At 35.5% G+C, this 27,825-nt stretch overlaps 2 protein-coding genes across 2 annotated transcripts in view; one reads left to right on the forward strand and one right to left on the reverse strand.

Annotated features, from left to right (window-relative positions):
- Positions 1-4,101, reverse strand: part of HELRODRAFT_161326 (hypothetical protein) — a gene marked incomplete at both ends in the record, with an annotated part of 4,513 nt that extends 412 nt beyond the window's left edge. The window contains 10 exons of the mRNA XM_009021255.1: positions 155-408; positions 583-617; positions 693-838; positions 1,073-1,223; positions 1,420-1,630; positions 1,907-2,005; positions 2,579-2,740; positions 2,853-3,074; positions 3,185-3,271; positions 3,546-4,101. Of these exons, the coding sequence (XP_009019503.1) occupies positions 155-408; positions 583-617; positions 693-838; positions 1,073-1,223; positions 1,420-1,630; positions 1,907-2,005; positions 2,579-2,740; positions 2,853-3,074; positions 3,185-3,271; positions 3,546-4,101 (1,923 nt within the window). The remainder of the gene's footprint in view (positions 1-154; positions 409-582; positions 618-692; positions 839-1,072; positions 1,224-1,419; positions 1,631-1,906; positions 2,006-2,578; positions 2,741-2,852; positions 3,075-3,184; positions 3,272-3,545) is intronic.
- A 6,157-nt stretch (positions 4,102-10,258) lies between these two features.
- On the forward strand, positions 10,259-27,639 carry HELRODRAFT_188572 (hypothetical protein; the record flags this gene model as incomplete). Its single annotated transcript, XM_009021256.1, has 20 exons — positions 10,259-10,554; positions 11,090-11,116; positions 11,186-11,493; positions 11,691-11,907; positions 11,971-12,051; positions 12,120-13,214; positions 13,306-14,934; positions 15,086-15,994; positions 16,063-16,503; positions 18,108-18,521; positions 18,926-19,330; positions 19,417-20,001; positions 20,863-21,411; positions 21,933-22,148; positions 24,547-24,951; positions 25,043-25,204; positions 25,494-25,979; positions 26,051-26,392; positions 26,491-26,679; positions 26,747-27,639. The coding sequence occupies exons 1-20, from the start codon at positions 10,464-10,466 to the stop codon at positions 27,637-27,639; spliced, it is 9,444 nt and encodes a 3,147-aa protein (XP_009019504.1). The 5' UTR covers positions 10,259-10,463.
- Positions 27,640-27,825: the final 186 nt, after the last annotated feature.

Genomic DNA, 27,825 nt, shown 5'->3' on the forward strand with positions numbered 1-27,825 from the left:
TTGTAAAAATTTTAACTATGCATCAAATACCCTTAATTATGAAAGAAATATAAACTGTGCATATTTACATATAAAACTAAGATGAAATGGGTGTAAAGGCTAAGCGTTGTTACGAATTCTATTTATTTTCCGTGTTAACATCACTTGCGAGTACCTCTTGCACGATTTTTTCTTCCTTCTCCTCAGGAGTACTTTCCAACTTTTTAAGTCGTTTTTTGGCCAAAGTGAAAGCTACAATGTAACTGCAAACCGCCAAAATCTTCCATACGAGCGTGTTTCCATGCAAAACGTATCGAAATTTGTTGTTATCGTAGACGAGACAAGATCCATACGTTCCATCGCATGATTTGATCCATAGAATGCATGTCCAATCAATTAACTTTCCGTACAAGACTGGGGTAGGAACCACTTTTTAATTAAAATATTCTAAATTTAACAATTTTCGTTAAATCATTCAAACTTTGTATAATATTGTTTAAATATTTATTTATTTTTTGCATTTGATAGCACTTATTGAACTAATGACAATACAAATTGATCTGACTTACTAACACATGAAACAAATTAACACCACTTGCAAACCAAGCGCTAGAGGTTTATCTTTTTTCGACACACTCCTTGAAAATTTTATTAAAAAAAATAGTAAATTTAAAGTTATTGAAAACATTTTAAAATGAAAGCTGAATACTCACTTCAAAACAACATTGGTTATTGCTACAGTGTATATGCTGTTTAGGAAACTCATGATGACGATGCCGAAAACAAGAAAGCCCAAAATAGTTGTGCAGCTGAATGCGCAGTAGCCTTCAGTCCTCAAGTCGTCTTCCAGGAAGCACGGCTGATGGTGGAAGTACTGCAGGGGGTTCTATGCTTAGTCACCCAGAATCAGGCAAATTCATTTGAAATATAAATTCAAACTCTAATGTATTAATTTTATTCAGGTTTATAATCAATTATACATTACATTTACTGTTATTACATTTCAAAATGATTTTGAATTTATCCGATTTGTTTAATTAACTTTTAGCACAATTTTTACATTCAGTTTAGTTTTTAAAAAAGGCTTTCTAACTCTTGACTTGTTAGAATCTTTATGCCAGTCCACGCACTCGACGTAACACTTGTCAATGTGAAGAGACTTGTTCGGTCCACAAACAGGATCGAAACTGTTTGGTCGGCAGTTACAATCATCTCGCTGCATCTCGGTTTGCAAGTCATTTTCGCTGAAATTTAAAAATGGTGACAAAAAGAAAATGTTTTGGCTACTTTGTCTATACTTTGTATCTTGTTGTTACAACGATCTTAATAAAATAAATGATTGGCTGCTTGGTTTCAAATAAGAAGATGATTTAATGTTGTCGTACTAGTGTTAAGTTTCCAGAATAAATTTAAAGGAATACAAAAATAAAATTTTTTTACTCTTGTTTTTCAATGCTCCAAGTTGCAGAATAAAACTCATCGGAGCATCGAAGATTCATTAGAGAAGCAAGAACGAATAAGTTAACAATGGCAATGGCGCACACGAAGGTCATGTTCCTGCTGACACCTTTGTCGTGCGACTGCTCGAACTTGCCGCTGCACACTCCGCCCAAATACGAAGACAGGCCGGCGCAGAGGACTGGTATCATTCCTTTTCATAAATTGAGTTTATTTAATTTGTTTCAATTTAGTTGATAAAATGCGAAAAATTGTTTTAACCCATGTTTTATGTAACAATATTTTAGATGTTTAAAAAAATAATAATTTCGACAATGATTCCAAACCGGTTGTTCTCAAATTCTATCCGAACCGTTCAATCACATATTAGCGCTCAAACATATTATCATTAACTAAAATGGGATAATCTGGCGTTTTTAAAGTTAGGGTACAATACTCTAACTTAAAATTTATATTCTGTCACCAAAACCTCTCTCTACAAACTCTGAAACTATAGTTGCACCAGATGGCTTACAAAGACATCTGGTGCAAAGACATATGGTTGAGAGTTTGTGAAGAATAGCAAACACTTCCGAAGGTAAGGATAACGAATAAGAAAGCAGATAAAGTTTGTTCTTTTTTGTTTCAATGTTACCTCGTTCAATGAGTAAAAAATTGCATTCATAAAAATACACAACTTAAAACCCATGCGATGTTGAATAAACTCTCCAACATTAGGAAAAGAATTAAGAACCAAATATATTTGACCTTGGTTGCGTCTAATGAAGATGAAGCTGATTAAAGTTTCAGTAAAAAATAATAAATTACGATCCGATGTATAATTTAATAAAATAATACTTCAAATTTAACTTCTACAGTTTATCAAACGTTTAAAATCATTAGCGAATATTAATTTATGTAACATACGAGACTTCGACAAACATGTTACGTCGTAAATAACATTCTTGAATTTCGGTATTCATGGAGCATTGGGGTAATATGTGGATTATTTAATTCAATGTTTTAATACTATCTTTATTTAATTTGTTTAAAAATTTAGAAATATAGTTGAGAACACTTCTAAAGAAGATTTCATAAAATCTTTTGATTAACCCGCCATAAAATGTAAAAATAGTTCAAAATTATAAGTTGAAGCACCAACCTCCAAATGTAGGTGCTGTTGTTGCGGAAAGTCGAAAATTAACTTCAATGTACTTTGGAAGAAATGTGAAATAAGCCAATATGTAGCAGTCAAAACAAACTCCAAGTGAAAATATCGTGTACATGGGGTTGCAAACAATTCGTTTCACTGATGACATTTTTTCTAATTTGTTGTCGTTAGAGTTAGTTATAAATGGGTTAGTAACTAACGATTTCAATAAAAATGAAGGTTTGTAACTGCCTTTGAAGAATTTAGTTAAAAATGTCCAACGAACCTTTAACCGGTTTGTCGATGTAATCGTTGAATGTCTCGCTTATTTTCGAAATCAAAGAACTTTTTTGGCTCTTGCTTCTTTCCTCAGAAGTTATCGCGTTAATGAAGGTGTCGGGTAGAAAGTATGTAGGAATTGCAATCAAAGTGTTAGCTATGAAGCAGACCACGTAGCCCAACCACCAAGCGCCTATCCAACGCGGATGCTCTGGCGACCAAGAAGTTGCTGCAATTTAATACAGACGTCTTTCAACTTCTTATAATATTGGAAGATTATCATATCATTATATTGATGTTTACAATCTGATTAAAAAAAATTATTAATAAGTGACATACATTGCAAATCTACAGGAAATGTAAGAAAACTGCTTCCAAGGGCGAATGATAAGACTGGCGAAAAACATCGCAAGAGAAATATTGCACCTGGAGGTTAAAGGATAATTTGAAACAATGATAATCAGAAAGATATCCCCTAATAGTTTCTTGGAAGCTAAAAATTGTAACTACGAATTAAGATTTATAGTATAAAAATTCATGCCTTTGATTTGGTAAAACAAAATTGAAAAATTCACGCTATTCAATTTCGCTTACAAAGTGAAGTTGTTGCTTTGAATTAATTTGAATTTACTTTGAATTCTCAATTCGATCAAGTTACATTTATTCAAACAAATTAATATTAAATAAAAAATTTAAGGACCGAATAATTTGGAGCCCAGAGCAATGGATGTGTTTTTATCAATGAAAGTCAGGCCGATCGTCCAAACCGATGAGCCCGACACTCCTTGAATAATTTCCGCCACACAAAACATTGAAAGTGCCACCTTATTTGTTCTTCCAACGTTCGTTTTATTTGTATAATTTGGAAATTTTTGTTTGTTGGCAGTCGGCCCAACTTTTTGAGGTTCCATGTCATTGTAAAACAAGAAGTGAGGAACGACGTAGATCAATGCTGCCAGTGCGGTCATCGTCATAAAAACCGCAAATACTCGAACGTGACTTTTGTTGACGAGAAATATTGAATTGATGAGTACACCTGATATGTATCCTAGGGTGGCCACTGCAATTAGGATGCCGGAGAGGGAACTTGGAAGGTTGAATCTCTTCTCAACAGTGGTCAGCACCCCGGTTATCATGCTTCCTTGAACGCCATGCGTGAAGGCGAACAATAGAATCAAAATGAAAAATGCCCAGATGTTTGTCCTCACCTTGTTTATATAAGAGATTAAACTTTTTTTTCCTGGATTATTTGGCATCGATAGAATAATTATTTAATGAATACACCGTGTTCTAAAGTATCAGTAATCTATCAATTCATAATTATGAAAAAAAATTTCTTGCTAAATTTACTCAAGCAAGATCCGTTATTCACAAGTGTTGCATTAATTAAAACGGGATCATCGGCCAATTAATATTTACTAAAAAGATCATAGCAAGAAGTTGTGCGTTAGATTTCAAGTTTAAATCAACATTGGATTAAATACGGTGTATGTAATAACTTTCATTTTTATTCAAAAACAATTGTTATTTTTCATTTGTTTATAAAGTGTGACGTTAACATTCTTTGCTCCTCAAATATTCAATGTAAGAGAAATCCTCGTTCAACAGTTGTCTGAATAAAATCTGATAAAACTTCATTTAAGTTACCCAATATTAAAAATTAGAAGAGTCTGGTGCAGTAGCCTACATTCTGTTTGGAGTGGAAGGCATTCGAGTCAACATTTCTTCTTTGAACAGATATTCGCATGACAAATTGCTGAAAATTTCTAAATTTTATTTTTAACTTGTATTTATGCTTTTTGATTGTATTTCAAAATAATCAATTAAAAAAACTTATCATTTTATAAGCCAGCCTTACATGATATGGCGATAACGCGATGGTGTGAATGCGAACATATCATTCAGTATTTTTATGTGATGTCGTTAAACAAAAGGCCGTAGGTGGCGAAAACTTTTTTAACAACGATTGGGGCTGTTCATAAAGGGTGACATGGTTTTTTGCAATATTTTGACTCTCCTCTCCTCCTTCCCCCAAACTGTCACACAAACTTTTAAACCCCCTGTTGAAAGCATCTCATAATTCTTAGAACCTGAAAGTTAGTTAGAAGCTAATAATTTAAAATGTTTCTTGCAAATTATCAAATACTACAAATACTCATTGGAAATTCAAGTCATTACGTTGAATCTAAACCAAAGTTTAGTTAGGTACTCAAGATGGAAATTAAAAAAGTGAAAGCAAAAAGGGATGTCACACAAGCTTCTAACTCCCCACCATTTCCACGTCAGAACAGTTTCACAAATTGTTTTACCCCTCTCAACCTCAGTGTGACACCACCTATGGACAGCCATCGAATTGCCTGATAGGAGCCATTTCAATTAAATATTAGAGATTAAGAATACCATGCTCAAACGAAGTTTTAAAATCTGATAAAAAAAAGGATGCAGTCGTGAAATTTCGGTCTTCGAAAATGGAAAGGTTCAGTTGAAACATCTGGAATACAAGAAAGGTTGTTGCGTTTAACGTTGACGAGTAAAATATAAAATATATAATGAAAAGTTATAAAATACTAAAATAAAATTATTTATAGCCAGGAATTCCAGAATTAACGCTAAATAAATGAACGAATGAACAAATTGAGCGAATGAGCATAAGGAACAAATTGATCAAATGAACGTAAGAAACAAATGAGCGAGTGAATAAAAGATTGAATGAGCGAGAGAAGAAAAGATTGAATGAGCGAGAGAAGAAAAGATTGAATGAGCGAGACAAGAAAAGATTGAATGAGCGATATTAAAACGATGAATAAAATGAAATAATGAGTAGTATAGTAAATAAATGAGTGATTGAACAGAAAAAAAGAAAGAACCAAAATATGAGCGAATGAAAGAGGACAGACAATCCGGCTCAAAAGGAATTATGAAAATTTAACATTTGCTGGCGACCGTTACTTTTCATTTTTGGCGACTCGCCAAAAATGTGGAATTCCTCCTCGTGATAAAAATATAGGCTAAGCACATTCTAATGTAGAGAGCCGGACATTATGTGAGCTATAAATAAATTATTATAACGTACGGCACGCCAAGAATGCTCTGATTTGATAAATTGCCTGCCAACAAACGTGCGGTTGTGTGTGGTTGAACGACACCAACTTGTTCTCGTTCTTATTGATACTTCAACTTTTAAAGTCTTCAAGATACGGTAATTTTCAACAGGTTATTTTGAATGTGACAATTTTTATTGACAGAAATAGCAAACGATTGTAAGTAACAAGATTCAACTTTCAAAAAACAACATAAATAAGATACCAAACTTAAATTTTAAGTTTGAAAAATATAGATTGGATCAATTAATTTCAATTTAAAACACCTTTCCCCTAGCTAGAGAATTTGTATTTTTGGTTCATTTTGCCATTGACCACTCAGTTGTTCAAATCCATCATACAAGTTACAAACATTAAATTAAAATGTTGAATTCTACTTGTCAGCTGGCTCTGCGTGAGTCGCAGAAATTATCGCAATTTATAAATATGGTGGGATGAAAATCTGTTTCCCAAGCAGTTGGGAAGACCGAAACATGCTTAGTGTTCAACTTTTTCCAAGATTTAGTTAGAAGACATACAATCCCAATATAAGAAAAAACGAGTTTTGTAAAATTTTAACTAAATTAGGCTATTAGTAATTTTTTTTAATCGTACAAAATCAAAAATTAATTTGAAAATAAAATTTTTTTAGCTGAATTATTGCGCAAAAAATAAAATAGATGATAAATAATTGCTGAATGAGAGGCCTGCAGTTTCGAGAAGATATTACGAAATGTTTTTGCCCAACTCACATTCTATTCATTAATTTTTAATTTCTTATGTGAAAATTATCATCTTGAATTGAAAGTTTTCGAGAAAAATTTTGTTGATAAGATTTTATTAATTAATAAACCAGTTAAACAAAAACAATTTCATTGTTCGGTTTTTAGTCCCAAACAAAGCCACTCTTAGCTATATCTTGGTGGTCATGCATGCTTACCTGCTTACAAATTATTTATTTATTTATGTAAAGTTGAAAAGCTAGAAAGTGTAGTCAGTCGAATGTAAAAATGTCCGCCGATATGCTGAGTAACATCGTGGAAATGCTTTGTGGCTCCTCGAAAAAATTCATAAAATAACTTTGCATAGCACACGATTTAAAAACATCCACTTAAAATTTTATTTGAATTAAATGTCAAATAAGGACAATTTTTTAAAAAATAAAATTTAAAAGTTAGAAAAATTCCTAAACACATATCTCAATAATTAGAAACAAAAACATACTCGTCCATTATATGCATGCACGCACACATTTAACCGCAAAAAGTGCACAGATGTTTACCAGACCGTAACGACGCGCGGATTAACTTGCAAATAGACAAGTCCGCATTCTCTGGTGCTTCAAGTTGCAGACTTTAAATCTATTGTAGACTGAGTTAATACGTGTGTTCATACATGTGTGTGCTTGCAAGCTAATTATTTCTTACCGACGCTTCTTCAAACTTGCTTGCTTGCACACATATTGCTACTTGCACATTAAACATGTATAGAGCGATTGCACGATATCGTTTATTTTATATATATATATATATATATATATATATATTATACCTATACATATGTACAGTTTATATATATATGTGTGTGTGTGTGTGTGTGTGTGTGTGTGCGTGTGTATGTGTGTGCGTGTGTGTGTGTGCGCGCGCGTGCGTACCTCTGCGTGTGGGCGGGCGAATTTAATTTAGCTATTTTGAATATTTCCTGCTAATTGGTGACCAGCTTTGAAAATGTTTAACTATCATTTATATTATTATTGTTATTGGTGTGTTTAAGCGCCTTTAAAAAGATCTCAGAGGCGCTAACTAATATTGCAGTCATTGCATAGCCCTTTACTAAGACAATGCAGTGAATGGGGAAAGAAATATTAGTACTGGTAAGATTAGACAAAAAGATGGTGTTTCAACCTTTTACGAAGTTGAATAACAGACAACGCAGGATCACGAAGATTATTTTTAACCCTCGTTGGTCATAATTATTAATACCAACTGGCATTTTTGTGGCAAACCAAATTTCATATAAATATGTAACTCAAGTTAAAAAAATGGAAGTCCATCTTTACATTTAAAAGGAGATGTTCAAAGAATATTCAGTCCTGCTGCTTGCTGAATTTTATTAATTTGCCACGCCGATACAAAATATAATGAATGATTGCGTAAAATCAGTTTTCAAAAACGTGCCAAATCAGTATGTTTTTAGTTTATAAATTTTGTCGAGACAAAAAACAATTTGTGTAATAAAAAGAAACAATTTAAACGACATGTTGTCACGTATAAATAATAAAAGGCAACATACCAAACATGTAATTCGTGGCAAGCATTATTTTTATTGAATGTCAAAAGATATATTGGTAAGAAATTATTATTTGGTATATGAATACTTATATTAACATCTGCTTTAAATGATTTCGATATGGCATTTAGTAGTTGAGCGGTGGACGTGATAGTGTTAACATGTTTTGTAGCTTCACATTCACCATTCATTAATGCTTTCTTATAGCATTAACGTTCGGTGAGCGATTTGTTTGTTGAGCCATTTGTTCGTTGACCTACCTTACTGTTGCCATTAAATCAGAGGAGAACCTTTTTAAATAATTTCTTCAACTTGTTTGTTGAAAACTTTTAAAAAATAACTAGAAATAAACTCTTTGTAGGATAACTGGATTATTTCATTCATTAATTACTTCTAGAGACTTTCAATTAACTTATTATGAAATCTCCTATTATGAAAATTCGGTAGGAGTAAAATAGAAAAGTTCGTTCGCATCTAAAGCCCAAATATGGTGAGTGTTATAATTTTTAATTGTAATATAATGCAAAAACAAATTATAATTACAAAATTTATCTTAATAAAATATACTTTTATTGAAGATTGAGTTGCGAATTTTTACGAAGCTGGGCTGTTGAAATATTTTTTTTGCTGTCTAAATATATTTGTGAAAAAACGGGGTTTGAAATGAAATTTAATCTGAAATTCTGTAATTTAGTTTTTATTTATTTATTAAATTATAACTTTTCGTTTTTATAGGGCATTAAATTAAAGTGAACATTGTAAACCATTTAACCATTTAATGCCCTATCTTTTTCAATCCTGATCTCAACAGAATCAAACAAATAACTTTTAATGAAAAAATATCATTTTTCAATCGATCATTTAATTCAAGTAAGTTACACCTTAATCTTAACCCAAACTCTTCGCTAAAATGTTACGAACAAATGCACTTTTACTTTAACAAAAATCGAAAAAAGAATATGGTCAGCTATCGTGTTGAAAGCTTGCAAAAATGAATTTAGCAGGTTTGGACTAACTTTTTTTGCAATAGTTTGATCTTGCTGTTATGCTATTTTTAAACTTAAAATGACATGAGACTTCATTTAGAAATTTAACTCCCTGGTAACTTCTGCGTTTGTGAAAATTGACAAAATAAGGATAATCAAAATTTTTCCTGTAGGAAAAGCATTTTGAAAAATGAACTTGTTTTTTTTCATCCAAATATTTTGATAGAAAACCTGATGAGGTCTGAAAATGTCTCATTTTGTGGCGGCGCCTACCCGGTCATAAGCTTCTGCATTTAGGCAAAATTGCATTGCCATCAGTGCCTTAAGATTTGTTAGCGGTTCAACCCATCAAGCCTGCTTACCTTACATAATATATCGAGCGTGCATCAAAGCATATATGACATTGATTTGAGAACATTATGTTATATTCAATTCACTATTGCATTGCAGCTGAACTTGTTGGAAAACTAATGACACAATGTTCACCCTTGAATTTCAAATCAGAGTTTTTAAATTTCTCTCTGAATATAAAATATTAAAATTGGAAATAAATCAAAAAGTCTATTAAACAGTACTTCGTATTTAGTTATTTACTTTTAACAGCGTTTTAATATTTAATAGAACAAATTTTTTATGCTGAAATAAATATTGTTTTTAATCCTGCTAATTTGTAAATTAAATAACTTACTTTAATGTTAAACTTTGATACATCAAAAATTTCCTGGCTTAAAATGACATAATAATTATATTTGTTTAAACACTCGTGTATGAAATCTCCGATAAATTCAAAGCAGATAATTTGATTATTGTGAAAATGACGACAGACATGGCTTAGGAATGTTCAAATGCATTCGTCAGATAAATGTTCGCCGTGCAAAAAATGTTCGAACATTGCCTACACTGATATTAAACATTTCATTTGCAATATATGAATAACCACTATTCGTTCTTTGGAGTACGTTTTCATGAACTAAGTTAAATTGTATTTCATATGTGCAAGAATGAAAATTCATACAAATAGTCCTGAACAATCGTAAAGCATTGTTCAGCTGAGACATTCAGCTATATTCATTCTATTCGTGATTGAATATATCAAGTGACGACAAAAATAAAATCATCCACCACGATTTGAAATAATATTAATGTAGCATTTTGATGAAGCACGAATTTATGGCTGGTCCAACCACACGAAAGCAACAGATTGATAAATATTTCAAATTTTAAATATTCGATAAAATAGTAAAATAACAAAATATACATGTCATGCTACATTGTCAGGTTCAAGAGCATTTTGGCGCTGGGATCGCTTTATTTGTTTGGACATTCTTATCTACCACAACCGCCCAACTGACAGGTCAGTCAAAATGTTAAATTTTTATAATTTACAAATATCAAATTTCATTTACAAAAATGCTGTTTGCATGAACTAGAAAAAACGCTTGATAGTTTCCTGAAAAATTCAATGCGCTCTCTTAAACTGCAAATTTTAATGATTTATTGCTTTCTGTCTTTTTTTGTAAGAGAATGAAATTATTTTTTTCAAATTTTGTTCTGTTAACTGGACAGATCACATTTACGTGCAGTATTGATTTTTTATTATATAATTTTTACAAGTTTAAATCACTTTTCCCTTGCTGCAATTCGACCGAGCTTAAATTATTAAAACCAGAGTAATCATGTGCTTTCATTTCATTGATTTAACCAACAACTTGAAACTCCGAAAAACGCGTAAAAGTCATTACCACGAGCAATTTATAAACATATTGCTAACAGCCAACTTGTCTAAAGTCTAATTGCCAAAAATAATTTTATAAAAATATTTAGATGCATAATATTTTTATACTTCAAAATAACCATTTTATTCATTAAAACTAATTAAATATTTTCAGTTTTACAGCCTGAATCAGTAAAATACGGTAAGCTAATTAGTTTTATTTTTCCATAAATTTCCATAAAATTTATATGTCTGCATTTAAAATTTTTAGATACTGGCTTGATATTCAATGCCCAAAATGACAAAAATTATTTTGGAAACAACGTAACAGTAAGAACCGCAGATCTTCCTTCCGTAGCAAAAAGATCATGGGTTGATATGGAAACAATTTTGCCAACGGGTAAAATAATTCGTTTTTTTCTCTTTATTTCGAACCAAACTGAAAATGTGCAACCGGAGGATAAAAGGATTCGCCTTCAGATATGGAGACCATCTGAAATGAATATTCCTCAACTGATTCTAGTCTGGCAACAATTAGTAGAAGTGTCTCCTAGACTTAGAACTGGAGCATTTTATACAGTAAATAATTTTTTGACCGGCCTTTCGTTCGGTGATACACTGCGTATGATAATAATTTAACAAATATTTCAATTGTCGCTATTATATTTAAGTTTTAATTTTTAAAATTATACATAATTAATGAACAATTTAAAAACATGAGGCAAAAATCAATTTTAAACTAACAAAATATAAATTATTTTAACATTTATTTTCAGTTTAAACTGAACAACTCATTCACAACTGTAGCTGGTGATAGAATTGGTTGGACATGTGAAGGAAACTATGGCTTAATAACTTTTGAATATGCGCCTCATAAAACATATTTCGTTATTATCAATGATACACGGCCTTTTCCTGAAATAAATTCAACAGTTAACTTTGTTGCGATACCTCTTCCATCTGTGTTTTCTATCGCGGTTGAAATGGATTTGAGTGAGCAAACAAATTTTAAAAAAAAATTTTTTTTTACTTCAAAAAAATACAATTAATATGCAGATTTGGTTGGCCCACCTGGTTTACCAGGTTCAACGGGAGACGTTGGAGCTACAGGAATATCTGGACCAATAGGACCACCCGGTATATACAATCATATATTAATAGTCAACTGTTTAATTTTATACTCTAATTCTAAAAAAATTGAAAAGGACAAAGTGGAAATCGTGGTCCATCTGGAGCTCCAGGCCCTTCTTCTAAAGGAAGCACTGGTAATACCGGTCCTACAGGATTACTTGGTCCAGCAGGTCCACCAGGCATGAACGGGTTACCTGGTTTAAAAGGTAATCCTGGAGAACCAGGAACAGTTGGTTTGCCAGGATTAATTGGATTTTCAGGAGCAACAGGAGATAAAGGCCCTCAGGGTATTCCTGGTAATATCGGAAATACTGGACCTCCAGGTAATCCTGCTACTGGTGGAGGAATTGGAGATACTGGCGCCACTGGACTACCTGGTCCGAATGGTTCTCCTGGGTCACCTGGAGCTACAGGCAATAGTGGTTTTTCGGGTAACACGGGATTAAATGGAGTTCCAGGGGCAATAGGTGGAACAGGATCGTCAGGTGCACCAGGATTGTTTGGAAACACAGGAAACAGTGGTTTTCTCGGTGCAGTAGGGGCGACTGGAAATCAAGGCCCAAAAGGTTTGCAAGGAACATTTGGTGCAACGGGATTGAAAGGATTCACTGGCCCTACTGGTGATCCTGGTTTGCCTGGTTCGTCAGCGACTGGAACCGTAGGAGAAAATAAACCGGGTGATACAGGCTGGACTGGCATCACTGGAGTTTCCGGACTACCTGGACCTACTGGTGCAACAGGTAGCACTGGTCCGGTTGGACAACCAGGAGGTTCTGGAAATATTGGTCCTAGTGGCCAAACTGGCATAAAAGGTTTTACTGGGTTTACTGGGTTTACAGGATTTACCGGATTTACTGGTAATACTGGGACAATTGGTAATACAGGGAGTGATGGAAGTTTAGGTTCAAAAGGAACTCCAGGAGCAACAGGACCTCAAGGTGCTCAAGGTCCACCTGGTAATGGTGGTTCAGGTTCTTTGGGGTATACTGGATGGACTGGATCTTCTGGGGGCACAGGTGACACTGGAACTTTAGGAAGTAATGGACCAACTGGTGCCACAGGTTTCACGGGTAGCATGGGTTCAGTTGGAGTTCCCGGAGCAACGGGTTTAACAGGTCAAACAGGGGTGCAAGGAATTTTAGGAAATACTGGTTACACTGGGTTTACGGGTACGCGGTTTGTTTTTTTTCCAATTTGTTATCAATAATTAACAAATTAAAAACTAACTAACACTAAACTTTTTTTATTTTACACTTGAAGGGAATAGTGGAAATCCAGGCAAACAGGGTTTTACGGGAAACACGGGTTTTATTGGACAATCTGGTAATACAGGAGGAACAGGTTTTACAGGATCTGTTGGACTTCCTGGTAATCCAGGATTAAATGGAATACCTGGTATTAAAGGATCAACAGGTGACCCAGGAAACACTGGAACACCTGGAACTCCAGGTTTGTCCGGTTCCGTAGGAGCTACAGGAGCTACTGGAATCTCAGGATCAATTGGTAATACAGGGCCACCTGGACAACAAGGACAGCAAGGAAGTATTGGAAGAACAGGTTCAAACGGCATTCAGGGTACATTGGGAAAAACAGGTGTTCCGGGAGCAACAGGATTAACCGGTAAAACTGGAGCTACGGGAGATCTTGGAATAACAGGTAAAACAGGTGCTACAGGTGATACAGGAAATGTTGGTTATACAGGTTTTACTGGTTCAAGAGGTCAACCAGGTATCACTGGTAGTACTGGTAATATAGGACCACAAGGAAACCCAGGGCCAACAGGTGGAACAGGGTTTAAAGGAACTTTGGGAGGCACAGGTTATTCTGGTTATCCTGGACCAAACGGTCAACAGGGCATTACTGGTTTTTCAGGACAACCTGGAGATCCTGGCTCTACTGGATTTACTGGCGCTACTGGCGTTTTAGGACTGCCAGGATTAAACGGAGGAGTAGGGTCAACGGGGTCTATTGGAGCTACTGGTTTAAAAGGCGCATCAGGCATGCCAGGGCCTGTGGGTCCAACAGGAGCAATAGGTGCATCAGGTTCAGTTGGCAGAACTGGTTTACCTGGAGATCAAGGTTTAAGTGGAAAAACAGGTGTCCAAGGTGCAACTGGATTAGCTGGTAAAACTGGAGTTATAGGAATTACGGGTTCCACTGGATTTACTGGTTCATCTGGATCTACAGGATTTTCTGGATCAACTGGATTAATTGGAGAAGTAGGAGCAACTGGTTTACAAGGACCTCCAGGACAAGATGGTCAAACAGGTCCCACTGGAAATCCGGGAATTAATGGAGCTCAAGGAACTCAAGGTTTACGTGGGCCAGCAGGTAATCCAGGTGCAATTGGACAAACAGGACAACCAGGTTTATCCGGAAATACTGGTTTTACAGGAATCACAGGTAACACAGGTCGTCAAGGTGAACAAGGTTATACAGGTAGCCCAGGACAAATTGGATCAACGGGTGCAAGTGGTTCAACTGGTAATACTGGATATACGGGTGCTACTGGTTTTTCTGGGTTTACAGGCAGCCAAGGAGGCGTTGGATCTACAGGCTCATTTGGTCAACAGGGTCAACAAGGTCAACAAGGTTCTGCAGGACAAACTGGTCAGTCAGGTTTACAAGGAACAACAGGGTTTTCTGGTCCTCAAGGGTTTCCTGGTTTTCAAGGCCCTGTAGGAACTCAAGGTTTTCAAGGTGCTACAGGATTTACTGGAAATACAGGAAGTTCTGGCTTACAAGGTTCAACTGGTCTAGTTGGAAATACTGGATTGGTTGGGGCTCCAGGTTTAAGTGGGGCCACTGGTTCACAAGGTATAAGTGGACCTGTTGGACAAATTGGAAATTCTGGATCAGTTGGAGCTACAGGTTTTTCAGGATCAACAGGTATACATTTGAATTGTTAATCAAATATTTTTAATGACTAATATAGAATAATAATCGTTTAAAAAAATTAGTTTTTATCTTTGTTGCTTTTCTTTTCTATTTATAATTACTATAATTAAATTAAATAATGACAGTTATTTTTACAATTAAGGATTGCAGGGATCAACAGGAACTAGTGGATCTATAGGTACTCAAGGAGCAACAGGATTACAAGGAGCAACAGGATTGGATGGTCAAATTGGTTCATTGGGTCCCCAAGGTAACCCAGGAATAAAGGGTCCTTCTGGAAACACAGGTACAAAAGGACCAAGTGGCATGACAGGAGTTGTTGGAATAAGTGGAGGCCAAGGAGATACAGGGTTTACTGGGTTCCAGGGTTTACAAGGTTTTACTGGTTTACCGGGCAGAATTGGAGATCCAGGTCAGCCTGGTTATACAGGCTCAACAGGATTTATAGGAAACACTGGTATTACTGGTCCAGTTGGTCTACCTGGTAATCCTGGAACTCAAGGACAAACTGGTTCTTCCGGCCAGCAAGGTTTAGCTGGACTACCAGGTGCAAGTGGATTACCTGGTCCTATTGGACTACCTGGTCCTATTGGACCTCAGGGTTCTATTGGCACTCCTGGATTTCCAGGACCTAATGGAAACAATGGCGTGCCTGGATTACCAGGATTTTCAGGTGCCACTGGTCCACTGGGAATTGTTGGAAGAACAGGAGTTCCAGGATTTACGGGGCCGCTTGGAAATACTGGATCAATAGGTTCTACTGGACCAACAGGAAGAACTGGAGTCAAAGGGTCTATTGGAGCTCCTGGTTTTTCAGGCAATCCTGGAGCTCCGGGTTTAACAGGCGACACTGGCAACGCCGGAGCACAAGGAGTTCCTGGTGCAACTGGTATTTCTGGAAGCAGTGGAGCAACTGGATTTTCTGGTGCAATCGGCTCACCTGGAGGAACTGGTTATTCTGGTCCAAGAGGAATAAAAGGTGATACCGGAAGAATTGGTGACACAGGAAATTTCGGTCCAATAGGTAATCCGGGAATAACTGGAAATCAAGGTAAAAACTGAAAAGTTACTCTTTTAAATATTAATTATAAAAATTGAAATTTTGTTTTTGATATTAAGGTTTGCCAGGATTTCCTGGACTTCAGGGAGATACAGGTATAAGTGGTTCGACCGGTCAAGTGGGTTTCCCAGGAAATCCTGGAGTTCAAGGTATAACTGGTGCTTCTGGAAATCCAGGTAATCAAGGATATACTGGTGCAACTGGCTTTACAGGAACCCCAGGTCAAACTGGTGCACAAGGCGCCACCGGATCAAGTGGATCCACTGGTCAACAAGGGTTTTCTGGAAGTATTGGATATACCGGAAACACTGGACCCATAGGAATTGTCGGATCACCTGGCGCGACTGGTAACACAGGTAGTTCAGGATCACCTGGGTTTGTAGGTAGCACTGGAGTAACAGGTGTTTTTGGTTTGCAAGGAGCTACTGGTGGCACTGGTGCTACTGGTTTAAAAGGTTCTTCTGGATTTGGAGGAAACAATGGTTTGCCAGGATTTTCAGGTTTGATTTGTGATGATCGCATTTCAACAACAGAGTTTTAATTATTCAAGTTTTAAATACAAATTTAATCTAAGTTAAGTCCGAAATATTTGGTTTAGTTGATAGTTCTAAATTTAACTTTGGAATATATTATAACAAGACCGGTGATTTGATTGTACTAGAATATCTGCGCATATTGACCACTATCTTTTTAAAATACCACAATCATATATATACTATTTTTAATAATTAGGTTTCTACAAAAATTCAAATATTATTTTTTTTTCAAATTTATGATATGCCTTCAAAATTACTTGCTTTGTATTTCTTCTAAACAAAAATTAGGCCTACTTAAAACCATTTTTACATATGTGAAATATTTATAAAATTTATTACTAGCTAGTTGCTTATTATTTAAAAAAATACTCCTAACGTCGGGCGACCGTTTGTATATTTATATTAAATTATTATTCATAAGTTTAATAATTAATTTGGCTCAACTAAATTCTGTTAATGCATAGTCATCAGAGATGAGCGAATATTCAAATTTCAGCTTAAATAGACAATTTATAGAAGTTATCGAAAAAATATAAAACAATACATTTTATTCGACCTCAAAACAAAAGTAAAGGGACTTTAAATGACTCACCGGTAAAGCCACCTTAACTTTAAATTACATAATATTAGTATATTAACGAAAAGAACATAAGTGTCAGTACAGTTGTTAGTATGTTAACAAAATTTAACTAAAGTAATTATCACTGTGGGCCATTTATGCTACAATTTACGAGAATTATGTATATTAGTAACAAATAAAAAGTTACACATTACACGTACATGTATAAATTACATATATGTATTAGTAACATACTTAAATTTATATATTATTGTTATGTTAACGAAATTAAAATCTTTAAACAGACAAACAATGTTATAAATTTAATTGTCAATTTTAAACATTTCCTAACTGTGGAAAGATAAATTGAATTAACTACTTTTTTTAACTGTTATTAATTCAGCCAAACTAGTTTTAAAAGATTTTCTATAATGTTATGTATAAATACTATTGTTTATTACTCTATCTCAATAAGATTGTATTATGATTATCTATGGTTTTTGAAATATTGTATCAATCAACCAACGTATGCTATTTTACCTTTTACCTTATCTAGCCTTAGCCTTATCTATACATTTATAACCTGAACGACAATGATAGAAAGGATGGCACTCTTAGTTGCAATGTTTTCATTTATTTTTATATTTGCCATTTTGTTTAGTTGTAATAAAGTATATTTTGTTTTTCCCGACTGGGTAAGTGGTTCTTTATGGTCCTCTGGTCAGCTGTGTGATTAAATTAAAATTAAATATGAAATTACAAATTAATATAAACGTGGTAATAAACAATATTCGCCACAATCAACAATGATAATACAAAAGCAAAAAATGTAATCTTAAATCTTCAATAAATTCAGTAAATGAAAATTATTTATTAAGATATTTTGTAACCATTTGAATTAAAACTATATCATTTATTTAAACTATGCAAAGCATTATTGTAGCCAAATTCACAAACTCGTTAACTTTATTAGACACTAATAAAGCATCAAATTTTGTTTAAAATTTAGGTTCGTCAGGTCAAACTGGAATTCAAGGTTGGACGGGGAACACAGGATCAACAGGACAGCCGGGAATGACAGGTTCTATTGGAAGTCTTGGAAGAACAGGTGTGCAGGGACAAACTGGTGATTCAGGGCCAGCGGGTAACACTGGCCCGACAGGTCTTACGGGAAGGACTGGTGTATCTGGATTTCCTGGATTTCCAGGCGCTACTGGATTCACGGGAAACTCAGGAAATTTTGGTAACACTGGATTTACTGGTAGCACAGGTGCAACAGGAAATAATGGTTTACAAGGAAGTAGCGGTTTTTCTGGTTTATCTGGATTCACCGGTCAAATAGGTCCTTTTGGTCAGCCAGGCTTTACGGGAATTACAGGTTCTACAGGTTTTTCTGGTACAAGAGGTATGACTGGTCAAACGGGTTTGCCTGGATTATTAGGTATTGTTTTATTTTATTTTGAATTTATACATATTCTAACAGTTGGCATGTTATGTAAGACGGCAAGATTGCTGTCAAACTGTTATTTTTCCCATAAATAGTTTTGTAGTGTCCCAGTTTGAAAGCTATTTCACTAAAACTTGAAAAATACGAAACATTATCGTTTAAGATGCATGCATATTTGTACGTAAAAATTTGATGAGCACTTAACACACACACACAATTTTATGGATAATATTGCTTATCCCACATTCAGCAGACAGATCGTATTCACGGCTTTATGTGTTCTAAAATTGCTTAACCATAATATACAAACAAAAACTGTTGCATATAATTTTAATAACCATTAAAATTTTTTAAATTATCTTTTTTGTTGTGGAAAACAGGTGCTACGGGGCCAAATGGCATTAACGGTCAGCAAGGATTTACGGGAGACACCGGTTTTTCAGGCCCCCAAGGACCTATCGGGGGGACTGGAATGTCAGGTTTTCCTGGAGTTCCTGGTCCGGTAGGATCAACTGGGTTGGCTGGTAATCAAGGTTTTACTGGTGCAACTGGTATAACAGGAAATATTGGTACGATGGGCTTTTCAGGACAACCAGGAAACATTGGATTTACCGGCGCAACAGGTGCCACTGGTGTGGTTGGACCTAATGGAAACCCTGGATTTGATGGCAGCAGTGGAGCCACTGGAAGAACAGGTAGTCCGGGTCCTAATGGTTCACCTGGAATGACAGGAAGTGTTGGTGATTCTGGATTTTCTGGGTTTCCTGGGTATCCAGGCCCACAAGGTTAATTTTGCAGTTTTTATTAATTATATCATATTTTTTACTCAAAAAAACCAGCAAAAAAAATAATGAAAAATTAAATTTTATAGGTTCTACTGGATTACCCGGACCAGCAGGAAACGCAGGAGTAGCAGGTTCAACGGGTCAAATAGGTCCTACAGGTTCAGCCGGTTTGACTGGTTTCACTGGTTGGACTGGATCACCAGGACGTACAGGAGTAAATGGTTTTACAGGTTTCACTGGTGCAAGTGGGTTAACGGGATCTCCTGGCCCCACTGGACGGACAGGAATATTAGGCCCAGTAGGAAATACAGGAGAAACCGGTTTTAGTGGACAACAAGGAAATATTGGTGCACCAGGAATAATCGGTGCTACTGGTTCTAGTGGAAATAAAGGGCAACAAGGACAACCTGGATTATCAGGTAATACAGGTAACCAAGGATTGCCTGGAAATACTGGCTCAAGTGGTAGCATAGGAAATACTGGAAATCCCGGTAATCCAGGATTTTCTGGTTTTCAAGGAAGTTCAGGTTTAATGGGTCAAACTGGATCAGTTGGAGCAACTGGGGCGATTGGAGCCACAGGTGCTCTAGGAAGTGGAGGAGTTTCTGGATCAATTGGCGATACTGGATCTACCGGTCAAATCGGCTATACAGGCCAAACTGGTTCCATAGGTAAGCAACAAATGTTTATTTACTGTTCTATTATTGAAATATTTTAAATAAATAAGTTAATAACTACTTTATTCTAAATTAGTTAGTACAACATTTTTAATTACTTCTCAATAATTGCTTACTACAGTATTTTTAAGGCTTCCATTAAATTTATTGTTCCTGATCAATTTTTTATAATTGAATTTTTATATTTTCTACACGATAAATTGTTTTTATAGCATCGAATATTTTCTATTTTACTTTCGTTTTTATTTGAGGTTCATATGTAGAAATTGTTAGTCATTTTTATTCAGTGGTCAGTGGAATTCTTGCCACAAATTTATAAAGTGGGGTGTTTTCAAATGGTAGAACTTTTTATGCTATCAACATATAAAAAATACTTTTTTAAAGTACCAAATTTTCCAGTCTGCAAAAATTATATGATAAAAAGCAATATTACCTATTACGATATAAATTCTAGGAAGAAAAAATATATCTAAATACAATTTGGTAATCAAATTTTAAATTTGCAGCCAGGCTTAGAAACAGTCAGCCGTGGTATTTTATGATTTATATTGCGTTGTTTTTTCTCATCATAAACTTTACCGGAAGCGAGACAAGAGTAGCATTAAGGTTGCACATCTACTTAAACTAGTGCATTGAATTTTGAGAAAATGATATCTACAACAGTTAAATATAGTATAATGACGGAACGTTCACAGGTCAACATTTTGGTTAATAGTATAGCTCAATTTCTATATATATTTCAGTGCAATTAATAAATTGTTGAATTTTTTTTATTTGCTTCAACAAAACTTTTTAAATATTAAATAAATGAATGTAAACTGAAATATTTGAAATATTCAAATTTTAAACATTTAGGCCAGCCCGGTCAGCAGGGATTCACTGGTCCACCAGGGATTTCAGGCTTTCCTGGTGCGGGAGGAACTCAAGGAACTTCTGGGTTTTTAGGTCCTACAGGTTTACAGGGTGAAAAAGGACAACAAGGCAACACTGGATATATTGGTTTTTCTGGTCAGACTGGAAATCCTGGTCAAACAGGTGCAACAGGACAACCTGGATTTAATGGAGCACCTGGAGCTATAGGTGGAACAGGTTTTACCGGAAATACTGGTAATACTGGTTTTACCGGTGGAACTGGTGCAACTGGAATTAGTGGAAGTCAAGGACTCCAGGGAGCACAAGGATACACGGGACCAACTGGCCAACAGGGCGCTACTGGGCAGTCAGGCTTCATAGGATCGACCGGATTCACAGGATCATCTGGGGTTCCTGGTTCTTTTGGTGCAACTGGTGAAGGAGGGAGACCAGGAAATTCTGGACCAATTGGTTTTCCTGGTTCCACTGGACAACCGGGATTTACTGGTTTTACTGGGGCAACTGGTATGAACGGTATTATGGGAATGCCTGGTGAGTTCATTATACGATTTATTAATAGAATTTTAAACTTTAAGTTTGTAAGATATTTGTTTGAAGGGTTTAGCTTTTTTCTTAGCATTGCCAAAATTATATTGTCTGACGTGAAAGCCATATCAAGTGTACTGAGTAATAAATTTTGATGCAGAAGTAATTAATTTCCAAATGTTATCAATTGATAATAATATTGTTTAGCCTACTCATAAAAAAATTTAATGTCTGCAAATTTTTCGTTGATGAACAATATTTATTAGCCCACCGTGCTAAATTTTTTGATAACGCTTTTCAATATGAAGAAATAAAGTTATATAGAACGTCAAAAATGTAATTGTCTAGAATTCCAACATGTCTCATTACGTACTGTGTAAAATGCAAAATTTTTATTCATGAAAAGTTGAGTCCCTTCTTGAAATTGTTCAATAATATACAGATCAAATGTTAGTTTTAAAAAAATATATTTTTGTTGTTTGAATTATTAAAACTAATTTGCATAAAATATGAAAAAAAACTTTTAGGTTATACCGGAAACACTGGTACACCAGGAGCGACTGGTTTTACTGGTCTTCCTGGCAATGCAGGCCAAGCTGGCGGAACTGGTTCAACAGGCTTTACCGGTGGGACTGGATTTACGGGACTGCAAGGTCAGCCAGGATCAAGCGGAACTATTGGGCCAACTGGTCCAGTTGGTTCAACAGGAGCACAAGGCGCTACTGGCGTTTTTGGTGCCACAGGTGAGGCTTTATTAAATATTATTAAGATAGTTTTTTATGTTATTGTTCATAAAATTTATTTTTATTTTATCAAGGATATTAAATTATTACGCTAAAGCTTCGTTCCGTGCTTGCGCACTGTGAAATTTGTATGGAAACCACAAAAAACATTTTTGAGTTTTAACAACACATCATTTCATTAATTGAATCAAATTTAAAAATTTCAACAAAAACAAAATCACACTATGCCTGGCAAATTCGTAATTAAAATTTATTAAGTTCTTTTTCGCTTAGATTTGCAGTGCGTGAAGCACATCACTGCGTGAATGACAATGTTTGGCACGGATCAAAGCAATTTTTGACATTTTATATTATTATTATTATATCCTAATTTTAGTCGAGATTATTTTTCCACCTTTATAAACCACGGAATTCATTTTTATCTGTTTGCGCTTGTTGCTATTTCCTTTCTTTACATTAAAATCTGGGAACTCTGTCTAATATTTCACACAAGCTGCTAAAAATATTTTCTTATCGGACCAATTGGATCAGAATGAAATACAGGCTAAATAGGATCTCCTAGACAATTCATTTTAAATAAACAATGAACTAACAAAGTAGAGTAGAGGAACAGTATATATTTGAGCCTCTGGGCACAAACACAACATATCAATTTGAACACCGAAGATGGTATAGGAATACCGGAAAAAGCTTTTCTATTCTATCATGCATAAAATAAACAAAATTTTGGTTTTGAATTAAAAAAACTTGAAAATGATTAACGATCAACCGCTAGAAAAATCGAAAAGTTAAATTGAGGTGAACATGAACTATGAGATTTGATAGCACCACTCTGTTTATGCATTGTAAGGCGTGACTACGCAGTGACACAGAGTTATCTCTAGGACTACAGTTGTTTTTCAGTATTAGGTGAGTTGTTTTTCAGTATTGGGTAAGACGTCTCTTTATTGTAATTCACGTAATATATTAATTTAATTGCCCTTTTGACGGCTGTGCACGTCAACATGACTCATAAGTCTTACGAGGCATAAACAGAGTGGTGCTATCAAATCTCATTTGAACTCAACACACTCAATCACTATAAGCCGTGAAATTCTTGACAGCAACGTCAAAGTAATATACCAGAACACCAACTACACGCATCTTAAAATTGCAGAAGCAGTCCTAATTGACATCAATAAATCAAAAATCCCAACCCGGCGCTTAATCAACATGAAAACAAAGAAGTAATAAAAATTAGCATTTTAAATAATGACAAAGAAGAATATGATGCTATCGATGAAGAAAAGGAAACAAACGAAGATGGACCAGCCAATAAAGAAATCTAACGCCTAACTTCCATCTATGTTTACTTTGACAAAGGGAATATTTCCCTTAATAAATTAAATTGCACTGATGATGATTCATTAGAAATTGAAATATGGCTTTATTTGCAGCATGAATTCGAAAAATAAGTTTATTTTGAATTTTAATAAACTAAACGTTCTCCAAAAAACTTTAGTGAGAAAAATCGAAAAAACGAACTACAAACATTAACTTAACGACATATTAACGCCAAACATTCGGTAGAATTTATAGTATATATATATATATATATATATATATATATATATATATATATATATTTATATATATATATATATATATATATGAGCAGTTACGTTTCGTAATATTTCAAAATATTAATGTAATTTATACAATTTGTCAATATAAAACATTTTTATAGTAACGTAGCTAGAAACATATAACGCTCGTTTGATTATATGTGATTTAATAAAGAATAAAATGCTGTTAACAGTAAAAAAATTAAATTGATGTAGGTGAAAAATAAATTCTATCCACGTACAACCGGCAGAATATAGACTGCCACACGTTGCTTGGGTTTGGTGGTTTATTAACTGAAAATATGAAGCATGCTGATTATTTTATTTAAAAGTTAACTTAAATTATTTAAAGAAAACCTGAAATACTTGTTCTAGCCATTGGTAACTAACGCTCCATCATTGGCACAAAAATTATTTACGGCAATTGTTAAACGAGAAATAAAATTCAGTCGTTTTTAAACAGATGTTCATTTCCTCATGTTTTCTTTTCTTTAACTATCGATAAAAACTTAAAATGTTTTCTCACATTGCTGCGAATATACGCACACGATAATACGATTAACATAAAGGGAAAAAAATGTATAATCGCAATATTATGAAAAATAACTTTTTTTTATATAATACTCGCTGAGTAAAAATGTATTTATATTTCAATAAATTGCAATAGAAATAAGACAGTCAAAATCCTAATTATCTTAAATATACTGGGGCGGTCTCCGATGTGATGCAGCAAAATTGGATCGCAACAAAACGATAGACAATGTAAACTAAGTCATAAATCTATTCTTTCACAGGTTCTCCCGGATCAACTGGATCAGTTGGAAATACAGGACAAATAGGATCTCCTGGACAACAAGGATCTACTGGCTTGTCAGGAATACCTGGACAGTTAGGGCCTGTTGGTCCCAGTGGCTCACAAGGTTTCACAGGTGACACTGGAGGATCAGGTTCTCAAGGATCGACTGGATTACAAGGTTTTTCAGGAGCCATAGGACCACTAGGCTTACCTGGTTCTACTGGCCTGACTGGAATACTTGGAACAACTGGTGGAACCGGACAACAAGGTCAACCAGGTCAAATTGGTCTGCCGGGTTTAAATGGAATGACAGGGGCTACTGGTATACAAGGAAATACAGGAGGTACTGGCTTTAGCGGAGTTCAAGGTGCACAAGGTACACCTGGACAAACGGGATACACGGGTCTGTCTTTATACATTCTAAATTTCATTTTTAACCATTAAAAATTTTAATTTTCATTAATAGAAATAGCATTTAAAAACAATAAATTTAGGATTTTCTGGGAACCAGGGTTCCACCGGTATTCAAGGAATTCAAGGTCAGCCGGGTCAGTCAGGTTTTGTTGGCCCATTGGGACCAGTTGGTTACACAGGTGCAACTGGTGTTGTAGGTATAACCGGATATACAGGAGTAACCGGTCAGCAAGGAACTCAAGGTATACTATTCTTAGCTTAGATACATGGTATGTTTTACTGATGTTGCCCCTTTGTATTCTTTCAATTATAAACTTTACTGGAAACAAGAACAGGCGGCAGTAACAACACGCATGCATTATTATCATTGTTAAAGTGATATCTTAGCTAATAGAATATATTTACGCATGCGCTTCTAAGCTAATGTTCAGATTAAGTGGTGCTTACTTTCAATTCCTGTGTGTAATTCAATGGTCTCGTCACAATCAAATGATTGAACAAGTCGATTTATCGATTTTCAAAACACTTTAGGTCCTGCTGGTTTACCTGGATCAAAAGGTGGACAAGGAAGTACTGGAACTACCGGTCAACCCGGAGCAACAGGTTTTACCGGTTTCAAAGGAATGGATGGTTCAACTGGACAAATAGGAAATTCAGGACAACCAGGCTTACCTGGTGAACAAGGATCTATTGGTCAACAAGGTCCAACCGGAGATCAAGGTGTGCAAGGTAACACGGGTTTACCTGGAAAAACAGGCGAGCCAGGATTCCCTGGTACTAATGGTTATACTGGGGCCACAGGATTACAAGGCTCTACCGGATCTGCAGGATATACGGGTTCATCTGGCCAAACAGGAAATTCTGGATTTACAGGAGCGTCTGGTGCTACTGGTTCAACCGGAACTCAAGGGTTTGCTGGCTATACTGGAGCAAGTGGCACAAAAGGAGCTACTGGACCAACTGGATCAACTGGTCAACCAGGATTTACTGGTTTTCCAGGATTTTCTGGATCTCCAGGTATTGAAAAATAGTTTAATATTAAAATTCAATTCATATGTTTAAAAAGATATTACTGTAAAATATTTCAGGATCTGTTGGAAACACCGGTTCTAGCGGAAATCCCGGGTTTATAGGAGGTACAGGTTCCTCAGGTGCATCTGGTCAAATTGGCCAACCAGGTGACACGGGTTTTGCCGGCCAACCAGGTGTCAATGGAGTAACTGGTTTTTTTGGCTCTACAGGTCAAACAGGTGTTCCAGGTTTTACCGGTTTTACAGGTCTCCAAGGTCCTCAAGGACAAACAGGACAGATAGGACTTATGGGGCAAACAGGATTACAAGGAGCAACTGGTTTTTCTGGATCTCAAGGTTCTACTGGTTTAAAAGGTTTTACTGGTCCAAATGGATTTATTGGTCAATCTGGACAGCCAGGTAATTAAATTAGTCTTACGTTTAATACAACCATCAAGAAAATAAATATTAAATCTTTTTAACTTGAAGCAATTCGAACTATTACTGATTTAATTCAGGAATAACTGGTCCGATTGGTTCTCCCGGTGGTATAGGGACTAAAGGTATTCAAGGAACTACTGGGCAAACCGGCCCTTATGGGGCAACAGGTGACACAGGCTCTACTGGTTTAACAGGTGTTCCAGGAAGAAATGGAGACCCAGGTTTAATAGGATTTACGGGACAAACTGGACAAAATGGAAAAATTGGTTTGTTATATATTTTTGTTTTCTGACAGTTTTATCTTAATAAAAAGATTTATTTAACTGTCAACAGGTGCCACAGGTGCAACTGGGTTTTCTGGAATAACTGGTCAAATGGGTCAACCTGGATTTCAAGGAGCAACAGGTAATAAAGGTTCGCCCGGACAGATAGGGGGAACGGGAGTGATTGGTGATAGTGGTTCAACAGGTTTCACAGGTGCAACTGGAGATATTGGATTTACTGGACCAAATGGATTTTTAGGTCAATCGGGTCAAACAGGGTCATCAGGAAGTACTGGATTTACAGGACTTGTTGGAGATTCTGGACAACCTGGTTTTTCAGGAAATATTGGGCCAAGTGGCCCAATTGGGTTGCCTGGATCTAATGGGGCTACTGGTTTCACAGGCTCAACTGGATACACTGGACAATCAGGTTTTATTGGTTTCACAGGAGGAACAGGTATACAAGGACCTAATGGTTTACCTGGAAATACAGGATTATTTGGGTTACCAGGAGATACAGGCCAGCCAGGTGTTCAAGGTCCAGCTGGAAACACAGGGCCTATAGGCTCACCTGGCCCAAATGGCTTTAATGGAAATGTGGGAATTGGTGGAGTTCCAGGAAATACAGGTGCCACTGGTGCAACCGGAGCTACTGGAGCAATGGGAAATCTAGGTTCTCAAGGAAGCCCCGGTTTTACCGGCTTTACTGGCTTAAATGGTTTACCTGGTGTTCAAGGTTCTACAGGTGGTACAGGATATTCTGGTAATACTGGTGCTACTGGTGTTATTGGACCGGTAGGATTTGTTGGTGCTACAGGTGGTTCTGGAAACCCTGGTTTGCCGGGTTCAACGGGAAAGCAAGGAGTTACTGGCAGTACTGGATCTAGTGGAGCCACGGGAGCTCCTGGACCTTTCGGTTATTACAATTTTTTCTATACTTTTTTTGAGATTTTTTATTTATAATGTGAAGTAAAAAGCAAGCAACGTTCAGTGCATTTTTAAAATATTTTGTTTTCTGGCGTTAAAATAGCTTAATATATTCTAACGTTTAATTATTTGTATTTTAGAGGTATCAGTTAAACAAACTAAACTCAAACAAATTTTACTTTGGTAATCTATATTTTCATTAAAGGCAGTATAATTATATAT

The sequence above is a fragment of the Helobdella robusta genome (genome assembly GCF_000326865.2).
Source record: "Helobdella robusta unplaced genomic scaffold HELROscaffold_3, whole genome shotgun sequence".
NCBI lineage: Eukaryota > Metazoa > Annelida > Clitellata > Rhynchobdellida > Glossiphoniidae > Helobdella > Helobdella robusta.